The sequence below is a fragment of the Amaranthus tricolor genome, chromosome 4, assembly GCF_026212465.1.
Source record: "Amaranthus tricolor cultivar Red isolate AtriRed21 chromosome 4, ASM2621246v1, whole genome shotgun sequence".
Taxonomy (NCBI): domain Eukaryota; kingdom Viridiplantae; phylum Streptophyta; class Magnoliopsida; order Caryophyllales; family Amaranthaceae; genus Amaranthus; species Amaranthus tricolor.
Genome location: NC_080050.1, coordinates 2,938,300 through 2,956,232, shown reverse-complemented (window position 1 = coordinate 2,956,232; position 17,933 = coordinate 2,938,300). Strand labels below are relative to the sequence as shown.

The 17,933-nt window shown below is 31.8% G+C and overlaps 2 protein-coding genes and 1 long non-coding RNA gene across 3 annotated transcripts; 2 read left to right on the top strand and 1 right to left on the bottom strand.

Annotated features, from left to right (window-relative positions):
• Positions 1-65: 65 nt before the first annotated feature.
• On the top strand, positions 66-5,959 carry LOC130810630 (GRF1-interacting factor 2-like). Its single transcript, XM_057676763.1, has 5 exons — positions 66-253; positions 341-469; positions 3,767-3,843; positions 4,570-4,654; positions 4,734-5,959. The coding sequence occupies exons 2-5, from the start codon at positions 389-391 to the stop codon at positions 5,145-5,147; spliced, it is 657 nt and encodes a 218-aa protein (XP_057532746.1). The 5' UTR covers positions 66-253; positions 341-388; the 3' UTR covers positions 5,148-5,959.
• Positions 5,960-8,244: 2,285 nt separating this feature from the next.
• LOC130811071 (uncharacterized) lies at positions 8,245-10,679 on the bottom strand. Its single transcript, XR_009041100.1, has 2 exons — positions 10,344-10,679; positions 8,245-9,470 (listed from the first exon to the last, which is right to left on the bottom strand). It is a non-coding gene; the product is annotated as an uncharacterized LOC130811071 (long non-coding RNA).
• A 2,069-nt stretch (positions 10,680-12,748) lies between these two features.
• Positions 12,749-14,407, top strand: LOC130811140 (uncharacterized). Its single transcript, XM_057677320.1, has one exon. It carries the CDS (start codon positions 12,900-12,902, stop codon positions 13,890-13,892), a length of 993 nt encoding a protein of 330 aa, XP_057533303.1. The 5' UTR covers positions 12,749-12,899; the 3' UTR covers positions 13,893-14,407.
• Positions 14,408-17,933: the final 3,526 nt, after the last annotated feature.

The window sequence follows — 17,933 nt, the reverse complement described above, 5'->3', positions numbered from 1 at the left end:
CATCACGTGCGGTGACCCTCCCGGCAAAACAGACAGGATAATAATACGGTTAACAAACTTTGAAGCACACACAACAAAGCATCCTTATTCCTTACCCCCCTCTTTTTTCTTTATAATTTCATACTCGTACGAAATTTTGCACACCTGAAAACCTTAAACCCACTAAACTCCATTTTTCCCTTTTTTTTTCCACTTTTGTTCCTAATTTTCCAGAGTCAATTTCCTTTTTTTTTTTCAAATTGATTTTCTGCAGGTAATTAATCTTACTTCATCTTGTTTTCTCCCTTTTTAATTTGATTTTACAATCACCTATTTATACCTGATTTTGTTTTTAAATCAGGGTTAGGGTTTTTGGTTTTTTCTGTTCAATTTGGGAATAAACTGAAGCATGCAGCAACAAGCTCCTTCAATGATGCCTGTTATGCCCTCTTTTCCTCCTGCTAACATCACCACCGAGCAGATTCAAAAGGTTTTGTCTTTTCTTTTTTGAAGTCAATTTCAGGGAATTTAATTAGTACTTAATATTTATATTCTGGTTTTAGATTTTGATCTGCTATGTATGATACATGGGGTAGTTTATTTTTGCTTCTTGATTGATGGAATTTTTTTAATTTTTTTTTTCTGTTCATTGATTTTTGATTTATTAACTTTATTTTACTTTTTTTGGATAATTTGAGCAACATCAGTGTATTAGAGATGTAACCATGCTGCTGACTTTGTATCGACTGAGATTAGATGTTTAGATGATGCAGATATTGGTATCACTGATTGCTGTTTGGCTTAATGTTTGTGTATAATGTAGAATTTGATTTTGTGGTGAAGGAGAATACACTTAGTGAAGGGTTAGGTAGAAGAAAATAGAGGGGAAAGGTAGGGAGTTGGAGGTGTATTTTTTTTTAATTATTCGGTAGCATTTGAGGAGGGAAGGGAAGGGACAAAGAGTAGTAGAACTCATCCCTCTTCATGGTTTTTAGTGTGTAATTGATTATTTCCATACGATAGTATCGTATCTAGATATTTATTTACGTATCATAAAGCTCGAAGTCATGATCTACTAAAACAAGTGTTTTTTGGTAGGTATTTCTACCTGAATGATCTTAGTTAGGTGAAGGGAGAACCCGAAAGGGCAACAAGGTCAAGGGATTTTATAGTTTAATCTACTTTTTGGCTGTAGTGGAGGGTCAGACTGGTGATGTTTGGGGTATTAGGAACTAGGGGATCATGATCCGAAACATGCATTTTTGTCAATAAAGAAAATATGGGGCTCTGATCCTACGTGGTCGAAAAGTGGCGAGGTTAGTAGTGGCTTGAACTATGGATAGACGAATAGCATGTATTGGACAAAGGTGATCGAGTGCGGACCTTTTACATCAGCATTTTGGGTTACTGTAAGCAGTTATTACTCTTGCATTAGGAACATCCATTAGCAATATGATAAAAGAGAATGTGACATATCCTCAAATTTATTGAGGTATTGGAGATATCTTTTAATTTTGGAAAAATCCTAGTGTATTTGTGTGCAAATAGTCTAACTGATTCTTAGAAGTTTAGAACATGTTTTAATTGTTTTCCGTGAACCATATTTGTTCGGGTGTTGGGAATTATGTGATCTTGGTTCGGAAACATGCATTTCTGTCAATGCAGAAAATACGGGGTCTGTTCTACGCGATCGAAAATAGGTGAAGTTGGCAGTGGCTGGTAATATGGATAGGCAGATAGTATGTGTTAAAAAGAGGGGAAGACAAAGTTGAGCGAGTGCAGACCTTTTACATCGAAACATTGGATTATTGCGAGCTGTTATTACTCTTTTGCATTAGGAATATCCATTAGCAATGTCTGAAAATAGTATGTGACATATTATCAGATTTATTGAGGTATCGGAGATAATCTTTTAATTTGGAAAATTATGTGTTTATGTGCATGCAAATATTCTAACCGATTCTTAGATCATTTTAATTGTTTTTTCAAGAATCATATCTGTTTAGCAATATATTAGCTGAATTGAGTTAAAATTCTTGTGGCTTACATATCAATGCATGTGCCATGCAAGTCTGCACACGAAAGTCTTTCCATCTTAAAGTTTGATTCATTTATAAAATGCTAAATGATGTTTCCCATGAATGAGTACAACAGTTGATAGAAGTGAACAAAGGAATAGGATATCTGTAGATAATTCCTAATTCATGCAGTTGTCTCCATTCTGCTTAGCAATTAAGGATGTGTGAATTATTAGGAAAATCCTTTATTATAGTTAAGCTCTTTTTTTGTTATGATACTTTTTGCACTTTTCCTCGTAATGGTGTGTACGGTCAACACATGGCTTGGGGTTTGGAATCTTTTATCTCTTTCTGTTTCACACTTAATTTTTGTGTCTCTACGTACTTCTTATGTGCGTTCAAGTTGCCCCGTATGCAAAAAATTCCTTTCTAAATGCATGAGGAGAGTTGCAGATAAAGGTTGAAAAGATTGTTAAGGTGAAACTCAAAAGGGATCACCCTTTTAGGTATTTGGGGCAGCCTTAACACTATGTTTAGATAGAGAGAAAATGGAGGGAAAGGAAGAGGGGGGAGGGGGATTTAGGAGGGTGGAGAATCTCTTGTTTGGATAACAAAAAGGAAGAGAAGGGATTTGGACTTTGGAGGGAAGGGTTTGGAGAGAAAACATGGACATATTTTGTTAAGAATACAATTTTGCCTAAGATGGAAAGATTTGGAGGGAAAACACTTCTTTTCCTTTCTTTTCCCTTCCCTTCTAAACAAATAAGATGCACTCTCCTTCCTTAGCCCTCCCTTGCCTTTTCTTTCTTTTCTCTTCTAATTTTCTATCTAACATAGTGTAAGGGATTAGGGATTACTGTTTAGTGTATAATGGACAAAAAATGTACCAATCAGATTACTCTTATCAGTTTTACAATTGTAAATGTGATATGTTGGTTTTTACTTTTGGAACTTCCTTTGAAAGTCGTGCTGAATCCATTTTGTTAATAATGTTTTTCATGTTATACAACCTTGAAATTAAATCTGTATAAGGAATTCATCACTGTTTTTCTCCGACTTTTTGTGTGCTGATTTTTGAGCAACTCTTGTACCAATATTGGAATTTTATTTATTATATTACATAAGATAGCAATATCCTGAACACTTTTTTAAGCATCACGAACCTTTGTACTTGATCAAAAAGATCATAGATGCTTTCCGTCATTTCAGTCTTCCAACGTCCAAAGCACAATTCATAATCTATGATTTTTTATTCTCTTCCCTAATACAGATAATGACTCCCTCTTTATGATTGTAAGAAATATCATACTTATATTGCCAAACCTGAATGAACTGTGCAGTCGTGTAGCAAGTGTCATTTGGTGACCAAAAAATTTCACCATAGACTCAGTGTATTGCATGGCATTGAAGTGCAAAGTTTCATGATGACTGAAAAATTAAACTGTGTTATTTCCGATTTCACTGGCCTCCTGAGGTGATTATCATCAATGATTTGTGCAATACTTTTGTAATAATATGTCATCAAATCTCGCTAGTTAATTTTTAAGTCTATTTTGGATGATTTTACCAAATTAGAATTGATAGCTTTGTAAGCTCTATCTTGGTCATGCTTTGCTACTGGTTGACGTGGCAGCATAGAGATTAACTGTTGCTTATTATTTAGAATTTTTTTTTATTTGGATATAAATACACTTTTAAACTCATTCATTTCGAACATTATAGAAAATGCCCCTTTTTTTTCTTGACTATGTGTATACATTCTTATGCAGTATCTTGACGAGAACAAAAAGTTAATTCTTGCTATATTGGATAACCAAAACCTTGGGAAGCTCACTGAATGTGCTCAGTAAGTTGCCACACTAATTTTGTTTAGAGCTCTTGTCCATTCTCTGTTACTTCCTGTTCTCATATCTGTTTCATCATCAAGGTTCATACATATTACTCCTATTGTTTAATCATTGGTTGTCATATCTGTTTATTAGTTGTTCAGCCTATTTTTCCTCTAGGCATAACATTACCATATGTTGTAGCTGAATGCCTGAATGTGACCAAATATTACGGTAGGAAGGACCAAGGAGTAAGGAGTAAGGCCAGCACAAAAAGCATCATGATAATGTCAAATAGTTCTTTTTGATTCATGTGTATAAATGCAACTCAATCTAACTATAAACTGTACATACATCATAATTCATTTAATAGATAGATATGCGCTATTTGTGCTCGGCAATACTGAAATGGACGATATTTTGCATATTGTGTAGGTGGTATTATCAGCCATTTTGCTTTAAATGGTTAATATAAGGCCATGCCTGAGCTTCCATCTCCCTTCTAATGGTTGCATGAAGGAGAACTTGCTTTCCTTTGCTCAGCTGTTCATCATTCCAATTTTATTTGCTTGTGTACATAATAAGGTTGGATAATTGGATAATTCGACATATGCCCTGAAGTCTAAAGCAACTTACAATCCTCGTGTCGACTATCAAATCAACTTCAATAGATTGTTACTTGTAGGCGTGATCTGTGGTTATATTTTGCCTTCTGTAATCCGACTGACATTGTGTAATCCCTGCAGATATCAAGCACAGCTCCAGAAGAACTTGATGTATCTGGCTGCAATTGCTGATGCTCAGCCACAGATGGCGACTGTACCTGCCCAAGTATGCTCATTTGCGTCACTCTACTGACCATTCAATATTTCATATTCGTCGTGCTTAGGTATAGAACATTACCCTGCAGGTGGCCCCGCATCCTGCTATGCAGCAAGGAGCGTATTACATGCAGCAGCAAGCTGCTGCGATGGCTCAACAGCACGGCATTTTCCCACCTAGAATGCCTGCTCAGTTCAATAGTGCACTTCAAATGCATGACCAGCATCAACAGCAGCAACACCCGGTACACCAGCAGCAACAGCAACAGACTGCGATCCCTGGGCAAATGAACTTTAGACCCACAGGACTGAGCGATGGTGTCCATCCAATGCAAACTGAAGCAGCACTTGGAGGCGGTAACAGTGGTGGCCCGCCTGCTTCAGCTAGTCCTAGCGACGGGCGTGGTGCAAACAAGCAAGACGGCCCTGAGGGTGGGTCCGTTGGTGATGGACAAGGAAACTCCGGTGCAGGTGCAGGACAGAATCCCGAAGAAGGAAAGTGATTACGCCTTCTCAACGTATAGGCATATGTATGTCGATAAGTAGTGATATGTCTTTCTCACACACAAGAAGATTGTGGTGGTCTAGCCTCATCAAATAGAAGGTGCTCTTTTATTGCATGTTTTTTTTCTTTGTTTTTTTAAATTTATGTTTAGCTCAAAATGTTAGTGAAAGATGTAGGATATTATGTTATGTTGTGTCCTATCCTATGCTATCAAAAATTGATATCAAGCCTTACCATAATATGCCAATTATGAAACTTAACCACCTTTATAAGTGGTGAAGATTGATGTTTTATCTATATGAAGTATATACATTCTCTAGTGATTTTCTGTAGTAATTTTTGTTCTCTTATGGTAGATTTTACAGTTCGGGTGTTGGAAATACTTCACATGTGAGACAAGATCCTACATCGATAAAATAGTAGGTGGTGGACTTGCATATATACCGGGTTGGCTAATCCTCCTACAACCATATGGTTTATGGAATCAATGAACCTCACCAAGTGTATGTACAAGTCAATGCTCTTCACCCGTGGGTTTGTGGGCCTGAGCCCACGGGAGTCCCATGTCCACACGAGTGGACAATTGTGAAATTATGTGACGAATGTCACGGCCTAATATTGGGATAAGTACTTGATGACTCGTACCGTCTTCCCTTATTAGTAGTAATTTCAAGGAGGGAGGGGAAATTTTCCTTTCTATCCCACTAAGGTAAATATTTATGCTAAGATGAGAGGAATCCCTCGAATCTTCCTTCTCGATCACATTGTAACAATTGTATTCTCTTTAATTTGAGTCTAATTTTCATTGTTTGTCCTTAGGCTCAACAAATTAATATCGAAAAATTAAAAATTTATTGTTGGCATTTTATTTTAGAAATCTTGTTGAGATATTATTTAAAAGTTTTTGACTTTTTATAAAATATTAAAAGAAAATATTTTGAACCAATAAAATGAAGTTATGTACTCCTATTTGTTTTTACCTTTTATGGTGGTCATCAATAGATTAGGTGTTTTTAAAATTTGAAGAGATTAAATACTTAAAGTGTTTTATATGAAGGAAATTATTTTTAGAAATATTTATTGATTTTAATCATTAACTATAACTTGAAATCGGTTAAAACTAAAATCAAATAAATTAGTTAGAATTGTCTTAACAAGCTCAATACATTTCTAAATAGTTTATTTATTTGACAATAATTCATGCAACCATACATTTTGTCAAAAATATTTAAATTTTTTAACAATAATACGTACTTGTATTATTTTTTAAAATTTTAATTTATAAATATCTTCATACATACTCCATATATTGCTGGGGCTTCTAAACAAAATAAAATCATAATTATTGAATAAGCTAAAGGCTTATGGTTAATTACATATATAAGCTTTGGGCAAATAAATCTTTGGCCAAATTATGCCCTAATATCTTCGCCTTTGATTATGCACATATGAATAAAAAGATGAAACATATCTTGAAACATATCTTTAAAGATATGAATAAGTTAAAATCTTAATCGTATCATGTAATTTTATAATGTTTTTTTGGATCATAGGATAGGTTGTGGCAAGAGTAAATGTCATATGAAAACTAAACTCAAGATTTTACTTAAAAAGTGATATTTATTCTTCAACTAGAATGAAACTCCGCTTTCTGTATAATATTTAAAATGGAATTTTCCTTATCTTCTTTTCTCTATCCATTTAATATTTTAGTGCCATACTTTCACCCTTCCATTTATTTAACATTAATTGCTAATTTGTTCCGGTCCACCCATTTTGCATAATTATTTTTGGATAATTACGCACCACTTTTTTTAGTCTAATACTCTAATTAATACATATATACTCTTTTTTAAGTTTATCTGTACAATTTATTGATTTCTCTGTTTATTTACCATCAAATGTTTATTTTTCTTTAAAAATACTTAATTTCTCTTTGATTCTAATTAAAAACGAAGTAACATATTTTTTAATAAATCTTAAATTTAGTGAATATGATACTTTTCTTGATCAATTCAAAAAAAAAAAGGGTCAAATATAGGATAACAATACGTGCAAGAAGGGCATTTGATCAACGAAACAAATCATAAAATATTAACCAAATCTTAACCACAAAAATTTAATCTTTAACTAATAGCATTCATGCTACAAATGGTCCAATACTTCCTTCATCTTAAGATTTGTCCAGAAGGCATATTCAATAATAGTTTGTCCACAAAAAAATAAAAAATTATCTATAAATAAACATTTTCTAATTCAGTGATAGGTGTAATAAGAAAAGAATACAAAACACATGAATATGAGGTATAATAAAGATTTATACAATTTTCACAATTAATAAATGGAAAAATGGTAATAAGACTTTGGGTTGTATGATTAATCGTTTTTCTTTTTACTTTATAATTTACTTTTAAACAACAAATAAAATATTTAATAAATCAACTATTAAGCTAATTGATTAGGTAATTTTTAAGGTAGGGTAAACTGACTTTTAAATGAAAATTAAAAAAGCTGTAATATGTATTTTTTTCATTGGTCTTTTCAATTTATTTTTTATTTTCATCTTTTTATAATAGTTATTTAATTTTAAAACCCTCTTGCTCATAATTACAATGTTGAGTCTATCACTAAAATTAATAATAAAATTAAAAGTTATTTTTATATCTTACTTTCAATAATAATAAATTTCGATAAATATTTGTGTCATATACAAATTCACTTCATATAATTATAAATTAAAAATTTCCATCAGTATCCCAAATAAAGAGTCAAAATCTTTTAATTTCCATTCATCATTTCCTATTTATAAATCCACCCAAAAATCTCACAACTCCCCCAAATAACCCTGTAAAATCCCTAAATTTCCAACTACTTAAACGAAACTAAAAATCGTGAAGGACGGGAAGAAATTCGGGTGTTACATAAAAAGAAAAGAAAAAGAATTTAAATAAACTTCAAAGATTAATTTTAAAGAGGTGAGTGAGTGGAAATTTCGGCAGCATCTCTATTGAAATTGAGGATATAATGTAGATCGATAAATGGAGTAATTCAACTAAACTAATCGGTATCAAAGCCCTCCAAAAGATGTCACGACGAGATGAATCATCCTCGGCTCATCAATTCACTAATTCCAACACGGGTCGTGGTTCCAATGTTAACGCATCGGTTTAACGTATACAAAAGAACTATTCTTACGATCATACATCCAGAAACTACACAGCGGACTATAACTTTACAAGGAATCACATGGCTCCAAAAAAAAGTGATTATACAACCCAAAACTTAACAATTAATATAAGAGCTACAACGTCAGGCTAATCGTATAGTAATTGCTATAATCGCACTCCACTCTTTCTCCATTGCCAAGCAAAAGAAACTTCTATACCTGTTATACCAAGCTATGATCCTCTTGCTGCTCAACATAATGACCATAGTCAAATGTGTCATAGCAGGAACATCACAGGAAGTCATGAACAAACAACAACAAACACATACACGTCAGTAATCAATGAACTTATAACAATTAGAGTCATTGAACAAAACGATAGACAATGATATAGCATAGCAATAACGAATCTACTCATCTGTCTAAACACCTCTATTTACTGATGATTTTTCTTTCAAACTACTAATCCCTCGAAGTATATTCAAAGGTAGTGGATCTTTTCTCTATTCATGGCATAGTGACACGGCTAAGGGCTTTATCGGTCACCCGGCGTCCATGGCAAATTATGAGCTCATACCCTCTCCAGCTAAACCTCTCGGGTCCTACCTTCGGGAAAACTAACACATTGAGGTACCAATCCAGTGAAGAGGCCACCATATTGGGGTTTGCAAGGCCCGCATGGTAACACCTCGGTCAAGGGGCGGTATCGGCCACCAAATGCCCAATGACAAAAGTATGCTCATACCCCTCTTATGGTGATCCCGTCGAATCTCACCTAGGGGACTACTAAATCAACCGGATATAATCCAGTTGAGTCACACCAACTAATCATAATCAAGGCTCAATAACTAGGAAATCACTTCGATACCACACACAACCATGGTACGTTCTCTACTATTTAAGAGTTTGTTCTCATAGTCTCCTAATGCTTTCATTCTACTTGCCTATATCACTGATTATTCGATAGCAGAGTTTACTTTCTGGCGCTCTATAATTCTAATACAATACATATAATCATAAAATGTTGATAATACCTTGAAACGATGAGTATGATAATTAATTACTGCGTGTACGTACCTGCAAGCGTCATTGCACGACCAAAAGTTACAAAAGTCACCCAACTAAGATTCTACTTTCTTCTTATGAATTGGGAACCTATACAAGTTAGGAATAGAACTAATAAGTTCCCTTAACTACTTTGTCATACCAACTAAATACTAAAGTAACCACTATCACCCATTCAACATGAGTTTTCGATTACTCTAGCATGCACACAACTCATTCAATACAAGTCAAAGTCATTAACTCAACATAACATAAGCCTTTTCATCAACTTAAAAATAAAAGTATATGTAAATCGTTCCTTCACATCAACTAATTTTGAGTATATAGGTTCGCGTTATCCAAAAATAACTAATCACAACTAAGCCTTACAATTTTAATATAACACTAATATAACGATAAGGCAAATCTTAGAGTTATCGAATTACAACATTATTTGTTACATTCTCCAAAACTAGAAAGAATTATCATCAAACGTCACGACAAGTAACTTTAGTAACTCTCAACAATACGTAGACACTATGCTCATCACTTACTAATATGTATTTATAACTTCAATAACAACCTAATAAGGGTATTTGTAATTCAAAACAATTAAATCACTGACCATTAACAACTATTACTCCCGATAACAATTAAAACCACTTCTATAGTCTACTACGATCGCAACCATCACCAACTAAATCTACTATAATCATAACTAACACAACTAGGCCTTAAAACAACTTGTGAAATTATCCAATTTACCATTACACCACTAATATATAACATAAGAGCACACACCTTAAAATTTCAACTCTAAATTAAACCCTAATTAATTTATTGTTTAAAGTCACCACCTTTTACTACTACCCCTAATAAGATTTCATAAAAAAAAAATAATACACAAGCAACACAACACATAAACTTAATAAAATTCTAATAAGAAACTGGAAAAATTACTTAGAGTAAAGATGAGAGGCTTACAATGAGGGAACTAGAAAAGGAGTGAAGACTAGGTGGTTGTGGAGGATGCCACGCAGCTGGACAATAGCTGTTGGTGTCGACAGCCTTCACGGCAGCAGGTGGGGGAGCAGGTGGAGGCTGTAGCTGCAGCAGAATTGGCCGGCGGTGGCGATGGGACAGCAAGCTGGAGGCAGCAGCAGTGCAGAAGGAGAGGGAAAAAGAAATAGTGAAGAAAGAAGAAGAAAAAAAGAGAAAAGAGAAAGGCGTTTGTCTCTGAATTGTTAGGGAAGGTTTGGTCTCACTTAAAAATCCTAGCTGCTCTTGTTATTTTATTTGTTTAATTATTTTCTAAATCAACCTTTTTACAAGGCCCAACCCAACTAAGAAAATTCACATTTGTTTTATTTTGTTTATATATATATATATATATATATATATATATATATATATATATATGATTATAATAATATAATTCGAACCTCTTTATTTTATTCATCACAAATTTATTTTTAATATAAATTTATTAATGTTTAAATTCGTATATGAAAGAAATTTATTAAAACCAAATCCAAAATAATTTAGTATAATTATAAAATCTCCAAAAGTTATTAAAATATCAAAGAAAACGACGTCACGAAAATCTGAGGGTGTCACAAATCCTTTAGTAGAAATTAGAATATCAAACGCAATATATAAATGAAAAGTTCTTACACCAAATTATTAGGAAAATGATGCCATAAATTCCCAAAAATTAAACCTTAGGTTAAATATTGGTTAATTTTCAATTTTCACATTCAAAACAAATAAACAAAAATGACAATTTTCAACCGTAGAATCAACTTCTTTTAGAAATCAATCACTCTTCCATAAAAAAAAATTATTTATTCTGGTGTGAAATACTTACTACATAACAATTATTGACACTATTTATTATTTAAACAAGTAACATCTTATTTAAATCATCTAATCACATACTTTAATAATATTACTTCCTCAGTTTTCATATGTTTTTCACATTACTTTTTTCACAAATCCTAATGCAAACTTAAAAGTTAAATAATTTTAGTTTTCATATATAGATCGATGAGAAATTATAGTCAAAGTTTAACGCTCATATTGGCAAATTCTATTTGAGAAAAACATATAAAAACGAAGTGAGTATTAACTTTTAATATAAAAAAAAGTTTATTTTTATATTGAGACGAATCTATGAAGATCTCACGTGAATATGTTTTTTTCATATATAGATCGATGAGAAATCATAGTCAAAGTTTAACACTCGAATTTGTAAATTCTATTTGAGAAGAACATATAAAAATGGAGCGAGTATTAACTTTTAATATAAAAAAAATTTATTTTTATATTGAGACGAATCTATGAAGATCTCACGTGAATATGTTTTTTTTCATATATAGATCGATGAGAAATCATAGTCAAAGTTTAACACTCGAATTCTTAAATTCTATTTGAGATGAACATATAAAAACGGAGAGAGTATTAACTTTTAATATAAATGATTAAAATATTTCTTCTATTTCATAGTACTTGCTACTGATAATGATATTTTCCCACACAACATGCTACACTCAGTTAGGCATGTTTAAAAATATCCGACCCACCGACCCGCATTTTAAATGGCGGGTCATTTTAAAAAAAAGTTATAAGTTCTGGGTCAGGTCATGGGCGGCAAACTTAATTATAGCGGGTAGCCATTGACCCGTTAGAAGGAATTTTTTTTAATTCAATTATTAATTTACTTTAAGAAGATAAAATAATATATTAATTATTCTTTTATTGAAATGAAAGGAATCATTCATAAGTACTTAAATGTGATTTTTTTTAAATCAAATGAATTGTTCATAATTAAATATAACTTGTTTTTCCTACTTGTAATGGAAATGATAAAATGATATATTAATTATGCTTATATTTATATATTAATTCATAATTACTACTTGTATTTGAGCAATGTTTGAATTAAAAAGTACAACTTATGCTGTGAAGTCCTTGTATATAGCATCATATACCATATATCTATCTGTATGTTTTATATGTATATCAATATATGAGAATGAGCACCCAGAATTAAGAAGTAGGATTTATTAAGTACCAATTTCGATACAAAAAATCCAGTATAATTTTCTCATAAATTATGCCAAATAATGCCACAAATATAATAATTGGGTACCTGATTTCCTGACCTGAATTATCCGGATAAATTAGACTGGGACACAGGCCGCAAAAATAGATACCCGACTAACCGGGTATCCGGTTTTTCAGGTACCCGATTATGAACATCCCTACACTCAATAGCAAATATTATAAAACAGAAAAGTAATACATTAAATTGTGTAAAAAATTAAATGTAATAAATATAATGAAACCGATATAAAATATTTTATTACCAAAAATATTATTAGTCATACCTAAAAATCCAATACCATATAACCAGCACCTATTTATTGTACAGATTTCTTTATTCAGCTCTATTCACAAGAATAATTAATAATAAATAACCCTTGTATTATCTTTATTTTATAAGTATTATTTTTCTAATTTTTCAACCAAATAATAATCATGAAAGGCAACGATGAAGATCATCTCCATCTTCATCCTCAGCAAAACCACCGCCACCAGCAGCTTCCATTTTACCAGAGAAGATTCTGGAAGCTTTCTGGAAACTACCTACGTAACCAGAAACATACGGCGTACGTTATCTTACTTCTCTTAACATACGCCTTTGGATACTTTACTTCCTCCAAACAAATCTGTTGTACTACGCCTGCTGTTTCAGATTCCGTTAAAACCGTTAACGTTTTCCCGCCAGCCACGTCATCAACGGTTCTTGAGTTAAGCAACAACTACCATAACCGATTCGGGTCCAAGTGTGCTAACCCGATACCACCTGAATTAACCCGGTTTATGATATTGGATCGGGTTTTTAACGGAACTTCACCGTACGAGAGTTTCCCGCCGGCTCACGTGACCCACTTACTTCGACCGGTAAGAGTCAAAGGATGGGGATCATACGGCGCCGTTTTTGAGAATCTTATCCGGAAAGTTCGTCCAAGGATAATCATAGAAGTCGGGACATTCCTAGGCGCGTCAGCAACTCATATGGCTGAGTTGACTCGAAAACTCGGTCTTCAAACCCAGATACTTTGTATCGATGATTTCCGTGGTTGGCCGGGTTTTCGTGGTAAAATCGATTATGTCCCAATTCAAAACGGCGACGTAATGCTTCTACCGCAGTTTCTTCAGAATGTTATTTACTTTAACTCGACTGAGTCAATACTTCCGATTCCATTCTCAACCGAGTCAACTCTACGAGCTTTGTGCGAGTGGGGAATATTTGGGGATTTAATAGAAGTGGATGCGGGTCATGATTTTCAATCTGCTTGGATGGATATAAACTTGGCCCATAAACTGCTTAGACCCGGTGGGGTCCTATTTGGACATGATTATTTTAATAGGTTTGATAATAAAGGTGTTAGAAGAGCCGTTGATTTGTTTGCTAAGATTCATGGGTTTAAGGTTAGTGTTGATGGGCAACATTGGGTCATCGAATAACTCAATTCGACTCGGTCGAGTTTTGAGTCGGGTTTTTATCTTTAATCATGTTAAGAATAGTTCTGAGTTCAAGACCCAATTGAAATCGTATCAAATACAACCCATCACCATCCTATGTCCTTTCATAGGTTTTATACAAATACTATAGTACAATGTGTATGTTAATACTTAATATGTGATATAGAAGTGTTATTCTTCTACATTATACAAACAAATGTAGGGAATAAATAAATGAATCAAACAAAAAAGATATTTTGTTGTTGAAGTTTCACTATTTATGATTTATTGGATTTAGCAAGTTTGTCTTTTTGTATGTTCACAAGTCGAGAGTTGTTGGTGGTTGGAAGGACTTAGGAGAAGTTGAGAATTGAGATCAAGTATTGATCACATGAAGAGTAGCTAGTAAAATTTGATCCTCTATTAAATCAATTGTTGTATTCTACTATAGAAGAATCACTTCAAATATTGCTGAGTTTTTAAGGAATAATGGAATAATTTTATTAAGGTCATGTTCAATTTTCCTTATGTTCAATATATAAAAATAAGTTTTATAGTAAAAATTTGATGAAAAGATACAAAAATCAGTTTTTTTTTTTCTATTACATGGTAGGCCGAGGAAAAGGGATGTCTAAGTGAAAATCGAACACAGACCTTTCATGTAGAAGTTGTATTTGCTTCAAATAAAGCAAGACCCGAATCGTATAATCTTTGTCTTTAAAAAATTTGCTACATCTATAATTTTTTTTTTATATTTTTGGCTAATTTTAGAGGGAGATAAAACAAAATAAAAAATATGTGAATGCGTTGTAAATAGAAATTAAATATATCTATCAGAATATGTAAGGGAATCTAAATTATAAAAATATAATGCAACACCTGTTTTTAGGATGAGCCAATATATAAAATGCAGCACAAATGGACAAAAGGGTATTCGGGACAATTACTAAGAATATAATTACATACTAATATAATAAGTATAAAAATAATTTAGTAAATTCTAATTGCTTGCTAGAGAGTTACTAAGAGAGTAAGTTCAATTAGATTGGACTAATTTAATATATTAGACTAGTTTAAAAGCTCGTGCAATGTATGGAATTTAGTATGGAGATATATAAATTAAATTTTCATAGAATTATGCAAGAAAAATATACTCTTTTATATATTTAAACTAACTATTTATAAATGAATTAAGTATATTTTTATTCGATTCAAATTAATTTATTTGATTATAATTTTGACCTAATTAAAACATATTAAAACATCATTTAATAAACTACATTAATATATTTTTAAAAATAATTCCTTACTTACACATAAAATGTTTTATTGAAATAATTAAACTCTTCAAAATTCTTATTTAATTAATTAACTACTACTTTAATAATACATATTTTTCCTTAAATGTAATTTAATTATAACAATTTTTAATTTTTTTCCTTAAATGCAGAATCATGATTGAAAAGGGATTTAATATTGGTATATGAAAAAACGTACACTTGTCATACTTATGGTAGTTGACACATTGTGATTGACTGTTTTTAGATATTAATTGTGTTTTCATTTTACTTTAAGGTTCAATATTATAAACATATATGATTAAATTGTGTAAATGTTTAATTGATGAAATAATCATTAATTGTTTCCTTTTGTGAATCATAATGAATGAAATCATATTGTAAACGTATTTTAGTCTGCCACTTGTTATTATACATTAAAATTATTAATTGTATGATTTATTCATCACCCTTAATTTGTGATTAGTTTTTTGTGAAATCATTATTAATGTAATAAATCTTTTTAATATCACACAATCATATTTAAACCTCCAAAAATGCTCAATTTGGCAAAACTCTATAAAATCGCGATTTAAAAAATTTCAGTTCTTTTATAGTATTGTATGATTTTCAGTTCTTTTATAGTATTGTATAATTGAGTGTTTTTATGATTTGATCTAATAAAATCTTTTTAAAAACTTACTTTTAATACTTAAAATCATAATTAATGTAATAAAAATCTTTTGAACATCATATAATCACATTTATAATCGGTAAAAATGCTTCATTAGGCTTTATAAAATCGCAATGTGGAATTTTCCAGCTCTTTTATAGTATTTTATGATTTATGATTATAATTATAATTATGACTTATGATTATGATTATGATTATGATATGATATATTCTTAATTAATATATTTCTAAAGAGGTCACACTTAAAAATTAAGACAAGAATAAATAGTATATGATACTATGATGTGGATTTTACATAAAGAGGATCGAGGAATGAGAGTTATTTACATGAAATAGCTTCTATTAAGTAGACTTACTCGTCAAATTAGTTGATGATGAACATATAATGAGATTAAAAGGTTTAATTGATTAATGCCCATCTGAATCAGGGACATATAGAAATGTGAAACCTTTTAATTTGAAGGTAATATATTTTATTTATTAGTTGATGAGAACAGGATTGATGCTCTTCACTAAGATAACCCTTTGAGAAATATGTGTTTTTTTGAAAAAAAAAATAGTTTGTCGCATTGATAATTATTCCTAAATGTCCCATCACAAGATAATCATAAAAATTATAAATGAGAGATTTTTCTTGTATTATACATAATTAGAAATATTAAAGATTAAATCGCGTGAAAAGTCAAACGCTGAAAGTATTTTGAAACAGAGGAAGTATGAAATTCCGATATTCACATCTAGCTATTAATATCTTACAGTGGTACCAATTAGCCTTTTGCAAATTATACTATAACTATGTGCAACAATTTATTATTTTTTTCAATTAGGAAAGTTGATATTGTAAATTAAAATTGCATAATTTTATATAATTTTTATTATATGTATATAAATTGTATAATTAGAATTTGAATTTAATTATATTTAGAAGATTTCTTCATAATGAGGACTTTTATCTTCAGTTAACCGATACTGTAGGAACTATTTTGAGCGGATAAGCTAGGTTGCACTAAAATGGACACGGACACGGACACGGACACAGACACGACACGGGTACGGGAAAACGCCAACTTAAAAATGGCGGACACGGGGACACGAAAATGGTAATATGATAAATATATCAAATTAAAGATAATTTTATAATCTTTCATTTGATATATGTAAATAAACACTTTAAAAACATAAAATTCACATAAAATGCAAAAAAGTACCAAATAAACAACATGAGTATTTGAAAATAGTCATACAAACCAAATCAAAGAAAACCAAATAAATAGGTAAATTTAAGTTTGATCATCACACATCATCCATATGACATCCATCATCATCCTCCGCTACAAAAGTAGTTTCCAACTCGGGCTCATCGAGAGAAAGATCCGCCATGCCAAGACAAATAGAATCTTCTCATTTAAAATTATAAGTAATCATTTAAATGTTATAAGTGATCACTTTAAGACAAAAAGTATATATGTGAGACCGTCTCATTTAAGAATTAGTGATGAACATAATAATACTAACCAATCAACATAAGTAATTTACAAATTTTAAGTGAATGTGGTGCGGTTTGGGGCAACAAATGGTGGTGCGTGGTTTGTGGCCTGCCGTGGTGGCCTAAATGCATGAGTAGAGGAGCAGAGAAGGTGAGGATGTCAGTAGTGGTTGTGGCGCACATATTGAAGGAGAAGGCGGCGATGTTAGTGGGGCTCACATGTGGTGGCAGAGAAATAAGAGGAAAAAAGAAAATTTTTTTATTTATTTATTTTTTTTTAAAAAAAACGTGTCCTTGACTGCTTGCCGTGTCCCTTCCGTGTCCTTGCCGTGTCCGCGTGTCCGAAAAAATATTAAAATATTGGACGCTTCATTTGGCGTGTCAGACACGGATTTTTGCGTGTCCGTGTTCGACACGTGTCCGACACGGGACACGCCAGTCCAGGGACGTGTCCTTGTATTCCAGCGGATAAGTCGTCGGAATTATTTTTAATAAAAATTTATTATTATTATTATTGTTATTATTATTATTAGAAAAATGAAAGCCTTTTATTAAATTCAAAACCAAAAACAAGTATAAAAACAAGA

Bases quoted from the DNA above. Each gene is read 5' to 3' on its own strand.
- LOC130810630 (XM_057676763.1), top strand. From the start codon at position 389: ATGCAGCAACAAGCTCCTTCAATGATGCCTGTTATGCCCTCTTTTCCT. The intron at 3,844-4,569 runs GTAAGTTGCCAC...TAATCCCTGCAG, and splicing joins AAGCTCACTGAATGTGCTCA to ATATCAAGCACAGCTCCAGA. The intron at 4,655-4,733 runs GTATGCTCATTT...ATTACCCTGCAG, and splicing joins TGGCGACTGTACCTGCCCAA to GTGGCCCCGCATCCTGCTAT.
- LOC130811140 (XM_057677320.1), top strand. From the start codon at position 12,900: ATGAAAGGCAACGATGAAGATCATCTCCATCTTCATCCTCAGCAAAAC.